This window comes from Pectinophora gossypiella, chromosome 1 (genome assembly GCF_024362695.1).
Source record: "Pectinophora gossypiella chromosome 1, ilPecGoss1.1, whole genome shotgun sequence".
In the NCBI taxonomy this organism is placed as follows: Eukaryota; Metazoa; Arthropoda; class Insecta; order Lepidoptera; family Gelechiidae; genus Pectinophora; species Pectinophora gossypiella.
The window spans coordinates 7,994,440-8,009,119 of record NC_065404.1 but is presented as its reverse complement, the minus strand read 5'-3'; the positions used below and the strand labels follow the sequence as shown (position 1 = coordinate 8,009,119).

The window sequence follows — 14,680 nt, the reverse complement described above, 5'->3', positions numbered from 1 at the left end:
AAATCACGTTCCTTTTTCAACTTTTTATAAGAATATATTTTCTACATCCGATTTTTTAACTGATTTGGGCTTGTTTGATTTCTCTTAACATGCTTTCTGGTGATACATGACATCCAGGGTCTGAAGATCTCCTTTCGGTTATAGATATCGAGTAAGTATATTTAATACTGACGTAAGTAGACTTCACGTAATTTACCTTTCCAGACATTTATTAAGACAAAAACCTGTTTACGAATTCGAAATAATAAAAATAACCTAGACTTTTATTGTTTTATGTTTCAATAGTGGGTACTACTTAAAGCGGAGTTTATATAAATGAATCGTGACGCTAATTTCTGTTCCTAGTTGAGATTTTTATTTCCAAGCGTCAATAAGGCATGCCGAGAACTGAGTCTTTATTAAGTAGATAATTGGTTGTTTTTTACAATAGCTGTAATGCGTATGCGCATATATAGTCGCCTAGTTTGATCTGTACTACATTACCTTACAAGGAGGCTAGATGACAACATTGTTCTTAACGTTTTATGTGTAAAGTCAAAGTGCGTAGGGAATCAACTTTGGGAAATAAAGCTGTCTATACGAACTCAGTGACTGATTTAAAAGTGTTGTGCAAAAATGGATGTTGAAGAGTTTCGCGAATTCGGCAAAGCAGCGATAGACTTGATAGCTGATTATATGGAAAATATAAGAGCAAGGTAAGTAACTAAGAACTATTTTAGTTCGTTCATATTATTAGCAAGACTTTTAACAAACATGATTCTTTTAAGGCTATCTTTTCCTTAAAACTTTGTCATAAGGTTTTATTTTTTAAATATTGAAAATCTACTTACATGAAACGACTGTACTCGTTTTAGGGTACCTATCTACCCTATTGTGCCTACATAATGTTTAGAAACCAAATTTCACTGTACAGAATAGAACATTAGAACCAAAAGAAGTCTGGTAACAAAACACTCGGATTACCTGATGCATGTAATTACTTAACAAATACGTGTCTTTACGTTAACAATCTGACGCAATGAATACACACCATAGCGTTATCCCGTTTTCACAGAGTCTGCTTAGGTAAACGGTTCAGGATAGGTAACCAGTTGATTTGAGTCCGGCTTTTTATAGAAGCGACATCTTTTTATTTTTGAGAGCGATAATATTCCTATTTTGTGAAAAAAATAGGTGAAAAAATATCTATGTATAGATACCACTTCTTTAAAAAGTAAGGGTCTTTTCAGCCATGTGTTTCAGCCCGTAAAAGAAAACATTTAAAGTAGACGATTTTTGTATTTATAGCACTCGTGCTTAGGGAAACTTACAAAGAAAAAAATAATCGAAAACTGTTTAAAGTAGATACCTAATTCATAAAATGTTCGCTCCGGACGAAAACAGTGCTCACAAACATTGACTTTCTAATAAAATGTTCAGGATAGGTAACTTGACTGTATATTTATTAGCAATCATTGTTTTAAAGTGTACATAGCCAACCTACCTATCAATTATTTTTACTACATAATTTCAGAGATGTCTTACCATCAGTGGAACCTGGATATTTGGTCAACAGTCTGCCGCCAGAAGCGCCTGAAGAACCGGAACAGTGGAAAGATGTACTCCATGACTTCACTCATTTTATTTTACCAGGCGTTAGTATTATTTTTCTTTCTTTTATACTTTTTAGGAGCCAAAGTACTCATGCGTCTGCCCTTTATGAGTAGGATCACAAGTTAAAAAAAAAACAAAATCCTTCAAAAAATCCGTGCAAAAAGCCAACATTACGCGGTATTCCCAGGCGGTCACCCATCCAAGTACTAACCGCGCCCGACGTTGCTTAACTTCGGTGATCGGACGAGAACCGGTGTGTTCAACGTGGTATGAACGTTGGCGACAAACCTTCTAAAATTATGATCCATTTTATAGTTAAGTACCTGCTTAGCTTAAATATCTACTTGGGTGGAATAAAAGCACACTTCGAACAGTTCATACAAAACTCCTACCTACAAAACCTCGTTTTACACAGACTTATATCATTACAATCCTATGATGAACCGTATGGTATCACTTTAATTAATTATCCCATAATATTAATATCCATATTGTAACATAATGGTCCGTCGTGTTAAACACACTAACCCTCTGTAGGTATTTAGGTTTTTACGACATGAGTGGGTAGATCATAGATAAGCATCTACCGAAACTTTTTTTTCTTATTGACGTGACTATTATTTAATTATAAATTAATATAATAATATAATTTAATTATAAGCAAATTATATTTAATTACTTGGTTGGAATCTACCGAATTCTCTGTCAAAGAAGTATTTATATGTCATTTAGAATAACTATCTATACTTAATTCTATATTTTACTTACTTATATAGAATATCCTATTGCCTATTGTACTTTTTCCATTTCTCTTTTGTTTTGTAGGTATTTCCTGTGTTATGTTATGTTAGAAAGGATAGAATTCTTTCCTTGAGTCCTCGTTTTACTTTCAGATTACTCACTGGCATTCTCCACGATTCCACGCGTTCTACCCCACGGGCACCTCCTTCGCGAGTGTTCACGCACACAATGACAACCGCCCCGCGCCCGCGTCGGTCACCGCCCGCGTCCCCCGCGACACCCGCGATGCCCCCGCGCCGCTCCGCGCCGCCGCCCGCCGCGCCGAGCCGCCATCTTCGATCACTCGCCGATCAACCTTTGCGCGCGACGCGTTACGTCGCGTCCACGCACCACATAAATTTGTATAAATTCACGTAATAAACCAGTGAAAGTCAATCATCGTGAAGCATTTTATTCTGGAATCCCTGCACAATCAAGAACTAGCCCCAACAAATGGTCCTTCGAGTCGAATTTCTACCAGCACAGCATACGCAGCGGGGAAAGTCATTCTAAGCAGGCGTTATTGTTCCGGATAAACTTCATCGAGCATCGGTGCAGTCAAAGTTAGTGAGTGAGCGAGCACAAAGGATTTTGGGAAAGGCCAGCCATAACCAGTGAGTTCGTTCCGATTCTATCCTACCTATTGCATTACCTAGTTTCAACATAATTTACAAATACCTATGTGGTGTTTGTCGATCAGTATTATTACGCGTCAAGTGCATTTGGGTTCTTTAAATACCTATTGCACATACCTACCTACGTTAAATTCTTTAAATTTTTTACAAATAGGTACTAGTCCTTTTATTCGGTATCATTATACCTACTTACCTAATACACATTACGATTTGGATTCTCATTCTTAACTTGCATTTAGTTGCCCTGCATTTACTTTATAAAGCGCTATTTTTTATTTTTTTGTTATTTTAACAAACATTCGATGTTGTTATTCATCCCTACCCATTACGATGGCATCATACTCGCACATTTAAGTCTTTATTTGAAGTTTATCTTTCAAGAGGTTTAATATTTTTGCCCGGCAGTGCTGAAAAAAGGGTTATACGCTATTTGCGAAACAATTACCTACATTTTCTTATCGCATTCCAGTGATTCTGGCGGACGCAGACGCGTCGTCGGTTCGGTGCATTTAGCGGTGCAGACGCCGGGCCGGGCCAACACGCTAGTGCGCCATCGCTGCGCCATTTTGTCGAGTCGGCGGCCGGCGCGACCAGTATTTGCCACGTCGTGCCAGCTGATCGCACTGCTTTCTTGCCCGCTCTGCTCTGCACGCCTTATTATCTTTAAGTTTAGTATATTTCTGTCTTTACGTTTGCGCCTTAAAAACATTTTTTGTTTTCTGTTTTTTTTTTTCAATTTATTTTTTTTCAATTGGTATTGTTGTTCAATAACAACAAGAACCTACTTGCACCTTGATTATCAGTTATATTCTCATTGTACGCATCACACATAATTATTTTTCTTCACATGACGGATTATAATCTTCCTCATTCAATTACTAACACTCTTATTACCTATTTGCGCTTTAAAAAAAAAATAATTCTTTAAAAGGAAATCAACTTGAGTTTCTGAATGTTATTATAGGTATTTACTACTACTTGGGTAACTTCATTCACGCACTAATAGCATTTTTTTTTGCGCTACATTACACATACTTACCGTAATATTTGTATACTATCATTGCAGCTTTTACCTACCTAAATAGTCATAAACATGACGAGTACGTTGCCAGTACTACGACGAAAACGTAGTTCATATCGATCAAAACTAACTCAATTCATCGCCTATTTAGACGTTATTACCACATGCGAAAAACCTAGTAGCGCACAGCTTAGCGAACTTAATATTAGGTTAACCAAGGTCGAGGAATGGTATAATGAATATGATATATTACAAGTTGAAATAGAAGGTTGCACGGAAATTTCAGATGCGGACTGTGAGAAGGAGTACCAATATCGCGAGAAGTTCGATGCTGAGTACTTCGCGAGCGTCGGCAGAGCGCGAGATTTCGCGAGCAGGTTTGCCTCTCCGCAGCCAGGCAGAGACAACGTGTCGTCGGCAGCCTCCGTGTCTGGTACTGTACTTGCAACAGGTGGGCCAAGCTTGCGATTACCTACGATACATTTGCCTACCTTTTCTGGCCATTACGAAAACTGGCTTGAATTTCATGATACCTTCACGTCACTTATTCATGAGAACGATACTATACCAAAAGTAAACAAATTTCACTATTTGCGATCATCTTTAAAGGACAAAGCTGCAAATGTCATAAGTTGCTTAGATTTCTCTGCACATAATTACGATGTAGCTTGGAAATTATTATGCGAGCGCTACCAAAATGACAAGGTTTTAGTTAGCAATCACATACAAGCGTTATTAGATATCGAACCGATAGCTAAAGAGTCATCGGTTGCTTTACGTAATTTGGTCGACATTATTAATAAAAATATAAGGTCACTTAAAACACTCAATGTTGACACCAAAAACTGGGATATATTAATTGTTCACATGGCTTCTGGCAAACTTGATCAAGTTACTAATCGTAAATGGAAAGAACATACCAATGATCTTGAAAAAATGCCTACTTTGGATGTTTTTACTAAGTTCATTAACAATCGCGCGGAATTGCTAGAAACCATGGTGGATCAGGGTCAAAATAGACGTAGGCATAGCGAGCCTGCAGGTGCTCGGCCGCGTACATTTATCGTTAATGAAAACTCAAATACACAAAGACAATATTCATGTCCTTTGTGTAAACAAAACCATCCTATTTACCAGTGTACAAAATTCAAGCTCTTATCTATTCAAGAAAAAAACCATAAAATCAAACAATTGAAATTATGCTCCAATTGTTTACGTCAAGGACATGAGGTAAAACGGTGTAGATTTGGTCCGTGCAGAATCTGTACTAAGTATCACAACACGTTACTCCACACCAATGAGACGACGCATACTGCTCCCGAGCAGCCTTCCACCTCTGCCCGCCCTGCTACGTCTGCGAACAATAACTGCGTCGTACTAGCTGCGCAGGAGGACGCCAGCTCTGAAACAGAATCAATATGTGAGGACCAATCAATACCAAATGATATTGTTTTATCATCTACTCACCGTAGTAGCGTTCTTCTCTCCACGGCACTTGTTAGCGTTGTCGACACTGATGGTAAACTACATAAAGTGCGCGCTTTACTAGACAATGGGAGCACGTCTAACTTTATAACTGAAAGGTTAAGAAATAAGTTGAAACTTCCTATTTACTCGACGTCGACTACGGTCGAAGGTTTGAGTCGTGAATCAATTCGCATTCATAAACGTTCTGATATTACTTTATCGTCACGAACTGAAAAATACACAACAAACATTAGTTGCTTTATTATTCCACAAATAACACAAATGTTACCTATGACTTACTTTGATATTGAACCATTAAATATACCTAAAAATATCACATTAGCTGACCCAACATTCAATTCACCGTCTGAGATCGACATGTTGCTCAGCGCTGAAGTATTCTGGAATATTCTAGGTACTGAACGTATATCATTAGGCAAAAATATGCCGGTGCTCAGTAACACCAAGCTCGGCTGGTTGGTGTCAGGTTCATTTCATACTTGTAACCATAAACAATCACCCGTTAATACAGTCCATTGCCATTTCATTAATGAAGTCAATATACAAAATCAACTTGATACATTTTTCGAGTTAGAATCTGTTCCGTCACCTCGCAAAACTACTAAGGAAGAGCACGAGTGTGAACAACATTTTGTCGCTACAACTAAACGTCAAGACGACGGTCGCTTTATAGTTCAGATTCCTTTAAAACAGACGCCCGCAACGTTAGGTAATTCTTACGATCAAGCATTAAACCGTTTCCTATCGTTGGAACGTAAATTTAAACGTTTCCCATTGTTCAAACAACAATATAATGATTTTATACGTGAGTACATTGACCTCGGCCATATGTCATTGACTAACACTGATAATATTAATGAAAACCCTACTTACACAGTTCCCCACCACGGTGTTGTACGAGAGTCCAGTCTTACCACCAAACTGAGAGTGGTATTTGACGCCTCAGCTAAAACTACTTCAGGTATATCCTTCAATGACATTCAGAGTGTAGGTCCAACTGTTCAAGATGACTTAATTAATATTCTTATTCGTTTCCGTCAACATAAGTACGTAGTCACCTCTGATTGTGAAAAAATGTACCGCTGTGTACTTGTAGCAGAACATCAGCGATGCTTACAACAGATATTGTGGCGGTTCGAACCCACACAAGAAATAAAAATATATGATTTAAATACTGTCACTTACGGCACTGCATCGGCTCCGTATCTTGCTACGCGCTGCCTTGTCCAATTGGGACAAGAGTGTGATGACCCGTTAGTACGTGAAACAATATTACATGATTTTTACATTGATGATTACATCAGCGGACACGACTCCGAGTCAACTCTTATTCACATAATTAAGGGTGTAATTGATCAACTTAAGCAAGGACAATTTTATTTAAGAAAATGGCGTTCAAATATTCCGCATATCTTGGAAAATATTCAAAATGATAATAATGATGACAATTTGCTCAAACTAATAAATGACGATGAAGCCAAAACATTAGGCTTGCGATGGGCTTGTAGGTCTGATATGTTATCATTTTCGGTTAATGTTGAGTCATCAAATGAGAAGGTTAGTAAGCGATCGATCTTGTCTACAATAGGACAGATTTTTGATCCATTAGGTCTTATTAACCCGTGTATTTTACAAGGTAAAATCATTCTTCAAAAACTTTGGGTTTCGAAGGTTTCATGGGACGAATGTGTACCCGATTCTATAGAAAAAGATTGGTCAACATTCTTAAGTTCTCTTTCTCAATTAAACAACATTGTTGTTCCACGACATATAATATGTACTTCTCCAAAGGGTATTGAACTTCATACTTTTTGCGACGCATCTCTTCATGCTTATAGTGCGTGTGTATACTTACGTAGCATTTCCCTAGATGGCAGCATCACTGTTCATCTGGTCATGGCAAAGAGCAAGGTTGCCCCACTAAAGGGTATGACAACACCCCGATTAGAGCTTTGTGGAGCATTGTTGGCAGTTCGATTGGCAATAAAGGTGAAAACTGCCTTAAGAATCAAAATTGACAACTGTTATTTTTGGTGTGACTCAACAATTGTTTTGGGTTGGATAAGGGCCCCTAAAGCATCTTTAAAATCATTTGTATTGCATCGTATTAACGAAATCTCAGATGTCACCCTTCCCGAAGATTGGATGTATGTACCCACAAAGTTAAATCCCGCTGACATCGGTTCGAGAGGTTGTAATCCCATTCATCTACTTAATTGTAATCTTTGGTTCGCAGGGCCCACGTTTCTATTACATACTAATTCTGACTGGCCAACTCAACCAAAGCACATGCTCACTGCTTTACCTGAAACGAAAGCCACACAAACTTGTCATCTATCTAGTGAGGAAACTAATTATACAGATAAATTCTCTGATTTCAGCAAACTACAACGCGTGACAGCTTATATACTAAGATTCATACACAACTGTCGTCATCCCTCTGCAAAACGTACTGGATTTTTAAAAATACCGGAATTAACTTTTTCTACAATTGCTTTATGCAAAATAGTTCAATTAACTGTATTCTACAATGAGCATAACATGTTACATAAACAAAAACACTTACCTGCTAAAAATAAACTGTTGAATTTAAATCCATTTTTGTCAGATGAAGGTGTCATTCGCGTGGGAGGTAGGCTTTCTAACTCTAATTACGATTATGATACAAAGCACCCAATTTTACTTCACGCATCTCATCACATAACGCAGCTCTTATTCCGACATTTTCACAAAATATTAATGCATTCAGGTCCTCAACTACTACTTTCTGTATTAAGACATAAATACTGGACCATAGGTGGTCGTAATCTGGCTAGAAAGATAACTCATGAATGCCATACTTGTTGTAGGCACACTGGTAAGTCTATTCAGCCTATAATGGCCAATTTACCTACTGAACGACTTCACTCAGACTTTCCATTTTCTAGCACTGCCGTTGACTACGCCGGCCCTATTATCATAGCGGACAGAAAAGGTAGAGGTTGCAAATTGGTAAAATCGTATATTTGTATCTTTGTCTGCCTGGCTGTAAGAGCAGTTCACATTGAGCTAGTTACCGACTTAAGCACGGAGGCTTTTTTAGCCGCACTTAATAGATTTACGGCTCGTAGAGGTAAACCTGTTAATATATACTCGGATAATGGTACTAATTTTCTTGGTGCTTACAATGAGATGTCAAAGTTTCTTAAGGCCAAATGTAACGACATAAGTTCATATGCATCAGAGCGGGCAATTAACTTTAAATTCTCACCTGCTTATAGCCCTCATTTCAACGGCTTGGCTGAAAGTTCGGTCAAATCTATTAAGCATCATCTTAAAAGAGTCCTTTCATTAGCGCATTTGACATATGAGGAAATGAACACAGTCCTCGTTCAAATAGAGGGAATTCTCAATTCACGCCCGTTGACTCCGTTATCGTCGGATCCTAATGATCTCATTCCCTTGACTCCATCTCACTTCTTAATCGGACGAACCCTAACTATGCTGCCTCATCCACAGATCGACCTAGAGAGAGAAGCTCGAATCTGCACATTGTCTCGTTATAAAAGAACAATGGCACTGACTGCACACTTCTGGAATCGATATTATAAAGAATATATTTCAGAGCTACAAAAAAGAACCAAATGGCAGCATAACAAAGGAGAGCTACTAGTCGGCGACATGGTCCTCGTGAAGGACGATCGCCTTCCGCCTAACCGCTGGCTGCTGGGAAGAGTCACCTGCCTACACCCCGGACCTGACGGCATCTCACGCGTCGCTGACGTCACCACTGCGACCGGAAGCATTCGGAGAGCTTACAACCGGCTGTGCCCCCTACCAGCACATGAACCATCTTTGGAACAGGATGTTCCAACCCCGGGAGCCTGTTCACGCACACAATGACAACCGCCCCGCGCCCGCGTCGGTCACCGCCCGCGTCCCCCGCGACACCCGCGATGCCCCCGCGCCGCTCCGCGCCGCCGCCCGCCGCGCCGAGCCGCCATCTTCGATCACTCGCCGATCAACCTTTGCGCGCGACGCGTTACGTCGCGTCCACGCACCACATAAATTTGTATAAATTCACGTAATAAACCAGTGAAAGTCAATCATCGTGAAGCATTTTATTCTGGAATCCCTGCACAATCAAGAACTAGCCCCAACAGCGAGTCTGGTTGGAAGTATTCTGAGTAACGGGCTTGGAGTCATTGGATTCAGCTGGGTATGCTGATAAAATAAATATATGTTTTTTTTGACGTGACTTATTGTAGATTTGCCGCAGATGGCATTTACTACTTGGCCGGACAAATGGGGAGCGCTGAAGGCTCTCACCCGGTACAACGACTAAGACAACAGGCCTGAGGGTGCCCAGTTGGGCGCGAACCTCGGCTCATGGCGTCGTCTGAGAGGAAACATATTTGAAAGAATTAATCGACCCTAGCGGGTCGATAGCGATAAGCGCTGATTGAGGGAAATCGTCGACAACGCCGGCGGGGTCGGTATCGGGGTCCTGAAGTGTTTGGTATCGCGAGCTGATTGGCCGCCTCTATGGCTAGAACTTCTTTCATAGCATAACATCATCATCAGATGTGTTTAACATATACATCCACTCCTCGCCAGTTATGTTTAAACCTCATATAAGTAATAGACGGCGAGCCTATTGCCATTCACATCATTACTAATTTATCACTTTAGCTGCAAGACCCATATTGTGACAAATATGAGCATTTGGAACCTCGAGGCGTGCGCTACGCACACGCGTAGCTATCACGAAAGCTGTACCAACGAATGTGCTACCAACACGCCAACTGTGTCTCGCTGTCCACACGAATGTGCGCACCGGTAACGCGTAGTGCGTTCATACAATGCATCGACGGACCGGCCGACGCGCCACGCCGATCCTTACAATCTCGATACAATAGGTACTGCGCGGCCGTCTCGCTTACGGGGTGTTCACACTGCACTTACCTCCGCTCCCTTTTATTGAAACTGTTTAAGAGCCACGCTCTTTTCGGTGTAGCATTCCCCATACTACTTTTTTAGGGAAAAATAGGGCAGTGGTTTCTGTCTTGCCTTCCGCACATTGCCATTAACGGGGCAGAAATCCTGGTAACCACGTGATGTAATTCCATTCCAAAATCCATGATCCAAACGTGAATTCGAACTCATTAAGTCGAATTCAGTCTAGCCAGTGTAGTTTTCTTGTGTCTGTATAATATTCGTTATAATAATATAACCACCTACACCTACTAAAAACAACTTTTCTGACTGATTGGATTTCTCCCCGGTTGACTTTCACTACTTGCCGAGACAATTCCATCTGATGTTTATTCTGTTCTCAGATGTCAAGTCCGGCGTGCACTGAGCTGGAGGTGGTGACGATGAACTGGCTGGGCAAGCTGCTGGGGCTGCCTGAGCAGTTCCTCAACTGTTCCACCGGACCTGGCGGTGGAGTGATCCAGGTGAATTATAGTAATGTTCTCCACATACCTATACATATAGGAGCGATAAATTCAATGCGTGAAGGAAAACTTAGGTACCTAAGCTTCATACAAACTCAAAGTGCATACTTACAAGCTCGAACGCTACCGGTAGATATACTGCCTGTTGTGTGTGGAGATCTTAATTAAATCTTAATTAGCTAACTGGTGGTAACTGGGAGGCATGAGCGTGAAATGTATAAGTACCTCACCAGGTGTATTTCTCACCAGACATATACAGGCTGTTTATCTTGTAAGTAATAAGAATATGTCATCATGTCCACAATTTGATGTACAGGGTTCAGCAAGTGAGGCTACTCTCGTCGGACTCTTGGCCGCTAAGGATAGAACCGTTCGCAGAATCAAGCAAACCAACCCAGACTTAGATGAGGGTTTCATCAAAGCCAAGCTCATAGCGTACTCTTCGGATCAGAGTAATTCGTCCGTAGAGAAAGCAGGCCTACTTGGTTCCATGAAAATGAGGCTGTTGAAAACAGATGCTGATGGCAAACTGCGCGGGGACACGTTGAAGAAAGCTTTTGAAGAAGATCAGGAACAAGGGCTCATACCTTGTTATTGTGTTGCTACATTAGGTACAACTGGAACCTGCGCTTTTGATCCTTTATATGAGATAGGACCACTATGTAATGAGTATAATGTCTGGCTCCACGTAGATGCCGCCTATGCTGGTGCCGCTTTCACTTGCCCAGAATACAGACACTTGATGAACGGCGTTGAATATGTTGACTCATTTGATGTCAACGCCCACAAATGGATGCTTGTCAACTTCGATTGTTCCTGTATGTGGGTGAAGAATGGCTATGATTTGATAAAGACGTTTGATGTCCAAAGAATATATTTAGATGACTTAGAAAATTCAAATAAGATCCCTGACTACAGGCACTGGCAGCTGCCGCTCGGGCGCAAGTTCAGAGCGTTGAAACTATGGACTGTCTTGAGAATTTACGGAACTGAGGGCATTAGAAGTCACATTAGGAATCAAATCGGTCTCGCGAAATATTTCGCACAGCTGATGCAACCTGATGACCGATTTGTGATTGAACCAGAACCTGCAATGGGATTGGTGTGTTTTAGATTAACAGAAGGAGACAAGGTAACGAAGAAGCTGTTGGATAACCTGACTGAAAAGAAAAAGGTCTTCATGGTGGCCGGTTCGTATCACAACAGATACATGATTCGATTCGTGATATGTTCTCGCAATACAAAGAAAGAGGACGTAGACTATAGTTGGAACAAAATTAAGGAAGAGGTCGATTGTCTTTGCCCAGTCAATATACATACTAAGAAATATAAGGTTCCTGTGATGAAAAACATCGACGCTGTGAAGTCGAATGAAAAATCTAAGTAACTGTGACTGTGACTGTTTGGGAACATTGGACACATCGCGGTCTACACGGTAGATGGGAGAATGGCAGAAAATATTACTACATATCTGTAGGTAGGTGTTACCTGTATCTTATTCACAAGGATCTTACTACGCGAACATAATGTCTAAAAAAGTTAAAACAATTAAGTATCATTTCCTAGGTATAAAGAGTAAGTAGTTTAAAACTATGTAAACTAATTAAAACATAGCGGGAACTACATGAGTTGCGGTTACTGCTTGCGTAGTTATAAATACGTAAAAGACAATCAAGGGACCTTCCAGGTTATTACATTATATTTTTGAATAATTATTTAGGTACCCGAGTAATGAGAAAATAGATAATTATCACGCTAAATCTGTACAACGCCATCTATATTGTTTTTAGGGAACTTAGCCTGGAAAGTCCTTCATTGTCATTAGGTAGATAGATGTATAAAGAATCATCTCGCGTGTTGGTGTGACTTTAATCCCCTATTCCACCTATCCCACTTGGCCATCCCACCTGGGTGGTAAGAGTGGAAAAAATAATCCACTTTTCCCTCCCAGGTGGGATAGGTGGAAGAGGAGGAATTGTAAATGTTCTTTTATCCCACCTGGGAGGGAAAAGTGGATTATTTTTTCCACTCTTACCACCCAGGTGGGATGGCCAAGTGGGATAGGTGGAATAGGGGCTTTAACGAAGATAATAATGGGTCACCTTTCGATTCCTTTAACTCTTAGTTTTGTCTTAGTTTACAATTATTTAAATAAAAACATTTATACGATAAGTTATTTTATTGCGTCCCCAAAATTTTAATTTATTTAGTCAAAGAGATCAACATCAGTGCGATACTGTGTAACATTTAATAAAATGAAGTCAAGACTTGTACTTCCAAAAGATGCTTGTGACATGTAGATTTACGTCAAAACTACTTTATATACAGCTACACTTGTGTCCAATACATAGACCGTAGGAGTATCCCTTCGGTATGCAGTGTTCTTGACATTCTGGAGTCTCAGTGGCTTCTTCAAACTGGCACGATACTCGTCCGTGGGCTGGTTTTGTTGGTGCTCCTGTGAACGAATAATCACTAATTAGTAATCAATAATCATTGCCATACGGGTAAAATGAAAACATGTTACGTTTGGTTGGTATTACGCGAGATGGTGCATCACGTTTGATGTAAATATGACTGGTAGGTATTGCAATAGGTCACACACAGGTTATTACGTTTGATATTTTAAATAAATTAGGTACGTACCTACCTAGTCTTATAAAAACTATATACTTACTTAAGTAGATACCGAAATGAACTCTTCAAGTAAAAGTGTATACCTGCCTACTTACATATAACCACATACAATATTCAATACCTACCCAAGTAACTAACTTTGACCTCACTTTTACGAACGCATAGGTACGTACCTAGGTAGGTACAAGGTTATTATTCTCGCAGACTTTTCTAGATAGACAGATGATATAAACATTCATACCTACTTAGTACCGTATTGTGCTACATAATGATGGCGAATGACAACGAGTTCATTATAAGGTAGGTAATTATTATAAAAAAACTACTAACCGTTGTTCTCAACCGAAACCGGCGGCTTAATTTCCTCTCCAAGTGGTTGATCTGTAGAGCTCGATTTTTTCTGTTCTATAATTCCATTATTATGACTCGCTATGTCTTCATATTTTATCACAGTATTGTCCCTTGGAAGCGCGTGTGCGCTACGAACACAAATTACTGCAGTGACAACCACAAAAACGAAAAATCCTTTAAATTCCATATTTTTCTTTGTTGCCTGTTCGTTACTGACTGCTCGAATTGGTATGACTAAATAATGACTTGTGTAAATGAGAATTAAATTATGAAAGGTCAACTCAAGTGGTCTTCCTTTTATAACGTGCGTGCCATGTATGACTACCTACAAGTACGTCGACTGCGTGACTAATGTTTTCCGAGTTAAGTTAGTAGGATAAATGTGTAGGTATCACTTCCAGCTAAAATGAATCAACTCGAATCAATTGTTTGTGTGAAAACTTGTCATGGGAACAACAGAAACAATTGATTGCGGCGTAAAGGAAATAATTACAGCGTCATAATGTTGCGTAATGTGACGACGACAGACGTTGCATTGTTCATCTGTATCTTAGTAAATAAGGTAATCTTAATTTACCCTTTTTATTACACACAAGCACAATGACATCTTCCACCCATTGAAACAATATAGGTAGCAACATAATGTGATCCAAATATCAAGCAACAATTATCTTTATGTTCTTAATGAGAATTGTCACGTTAAATCTCGACAGCGCCATCTATAATTATTTTTGGGG

At 39.8% G+C, this 14,680-nt stretch overlaps 3 protein-coding genes and 1 non-coding gene across 6 annotated transcripts; 2 read left to right on the top strand and 2 right to left on the bottom strand.

The window, feature by feature from the left end:
• Positions 1-415: 415 nt before the first annotated feature.
• LOC126367712 (3,4-dihydroxyphenylacetaldehyde synthase 2-like) lies at positions 416-13,127 on the top strand. Of its 2 annotated transcripts, XR_007566508.1 has the most exons (7): positions 416-695; positions 1,514-1,634; positions 2,487-2,549; positions 9,665-9,715; positions 10,836-10,955; positions 11,272-12,780; positions 13,012-13,127. XR_007566508.1 is itself a non-coding variant. In XM_050011384.1 (6 exons), the coding sequence occupies exons 1-6, from the start codon at positions 616-618 to the stop codon at positions 12,340-12,342; spliced, it is 1,506 nt and encodes a 501-aa protein (XP_049867341.1). In that variant the 5' UTR covers positions 416-615; the 3' UTR covers positions 12,343-13,127. The 2 variants fall into 2 exon arrangements, 1 of the variants encoding a protein (XP_049867341.1); XM_050011384.1 differs by having other exon boundaries at positions 11,272-13,127.
• LOC126371367 (5S ribosomal RNA) lies at positions 1,756-1,874 on the bottom strand. Its single transcript, XR_007566997.1, has one exon. It is a non-coding gene; the product is annotated as a 5S ribosomal RNA (ribosomal RNA).
• On the top strand, positions 2,754-9,606 carry LOC126367759 (uncharacterized). Of its 2 annotated transcripts, none has more exons than XM_050011486.1 (3): positions 2,754-2,936; positions 3,478-4,480; positions 9,122-9,606. In XM_050011486.1, exons 2-3 carry the CDS (start codon positions 4,102-4,104, stop codon positions 9,397-9,399), a joined length of 657 nt encoding a protein of 218 aa, XP_049867443.1. In that variant the 5' UTR covers positions 2,754-2,936; positions 3,478-4,101; the 3' UTR covers positions 9,400-9,606. The 2 variants fall into 2 exon arrangements, with proteins under 2 accessions (XP_049867443.1, XP_049867451.1); XM_050011494.1 differs by having other exon boundaries at positions 2,754-2,987.
• LOC126367774 (uncharacterized) lies at positions 13,116-14,326 on the bottom strand. The gene is made up of 2 exons (XM_050011505.1): positions 13,923-14,326; positions 13,116-13,413 (listed from the first exon to the last, which is right to left on the bottom strand). The coding sequence occupies exons 1-2, from the start codon at positions 14,128-14,130 to the stop codon at positions 13,274-13,276; spliced, it is 348 nt and encodes a 115-aa protein (XP_049867462.1). The 5' UTR covers positions 14,131-14,326; the 3' UTR covers positions 13,116-13,273.
• Positions 14,327-14,680: the final 354 nt, after the last annotated feature.

Excerpts from the sequence above, each read along its gene's own strand:
- LOC126367712 (XM_050011384.1), top strand. The coding sequence starts at position 616 with ATGGATGTTGAAGAGTTTCGCGAATTCGGCAAAGCAGCGATAGACTTG. Across the intron at positions 2,550-9,664 it reads CGGGCACCTCCTTCGCGAGT|CTGGTTGGAAGTATTCTGAG; the intron begins GTTCACGCACAC and ends CCAACAGCGAGT. Across the intron at positions 9,716-10,835 it reads GAGTCATTGGATTCAGCTGG|ATGTCAAGTCCGGCGTGCAC; the intron begins GTATGCTGATAA and ends TTCTGTTCTCAG.
- LOC126367759 (XM_050011486.1), top strand. The coding sequence starts at position 4,102 with ATGACGAGTACGTTGCCAGTACTACGACGAAAACGTAGTTCATATCGA. Across the intron at positions 4,481-9,121 it reads TGGTACTGTACTTGCAACAG|AGCTACAAAAAAGAACCAAA; the intron begins GTGGGCCAAGCT and ends AATATATTTCAG.
- LOC126367774 (XM_050011505.1), bottom strand. The coding sequence starts at position 14,130 with ATGGAATTTAAAGGATTTTTCGTTTTTGTGGTTGTCACTGCAGTAATT. Across the intron at positions 13,414-13,922 it reads GGTTTCGGTTGAGAACAACG|GAGCACCAACAAAACCAGCC; the intron begins GTTAGTAGTTTT and ends ATTCGTTCACAG.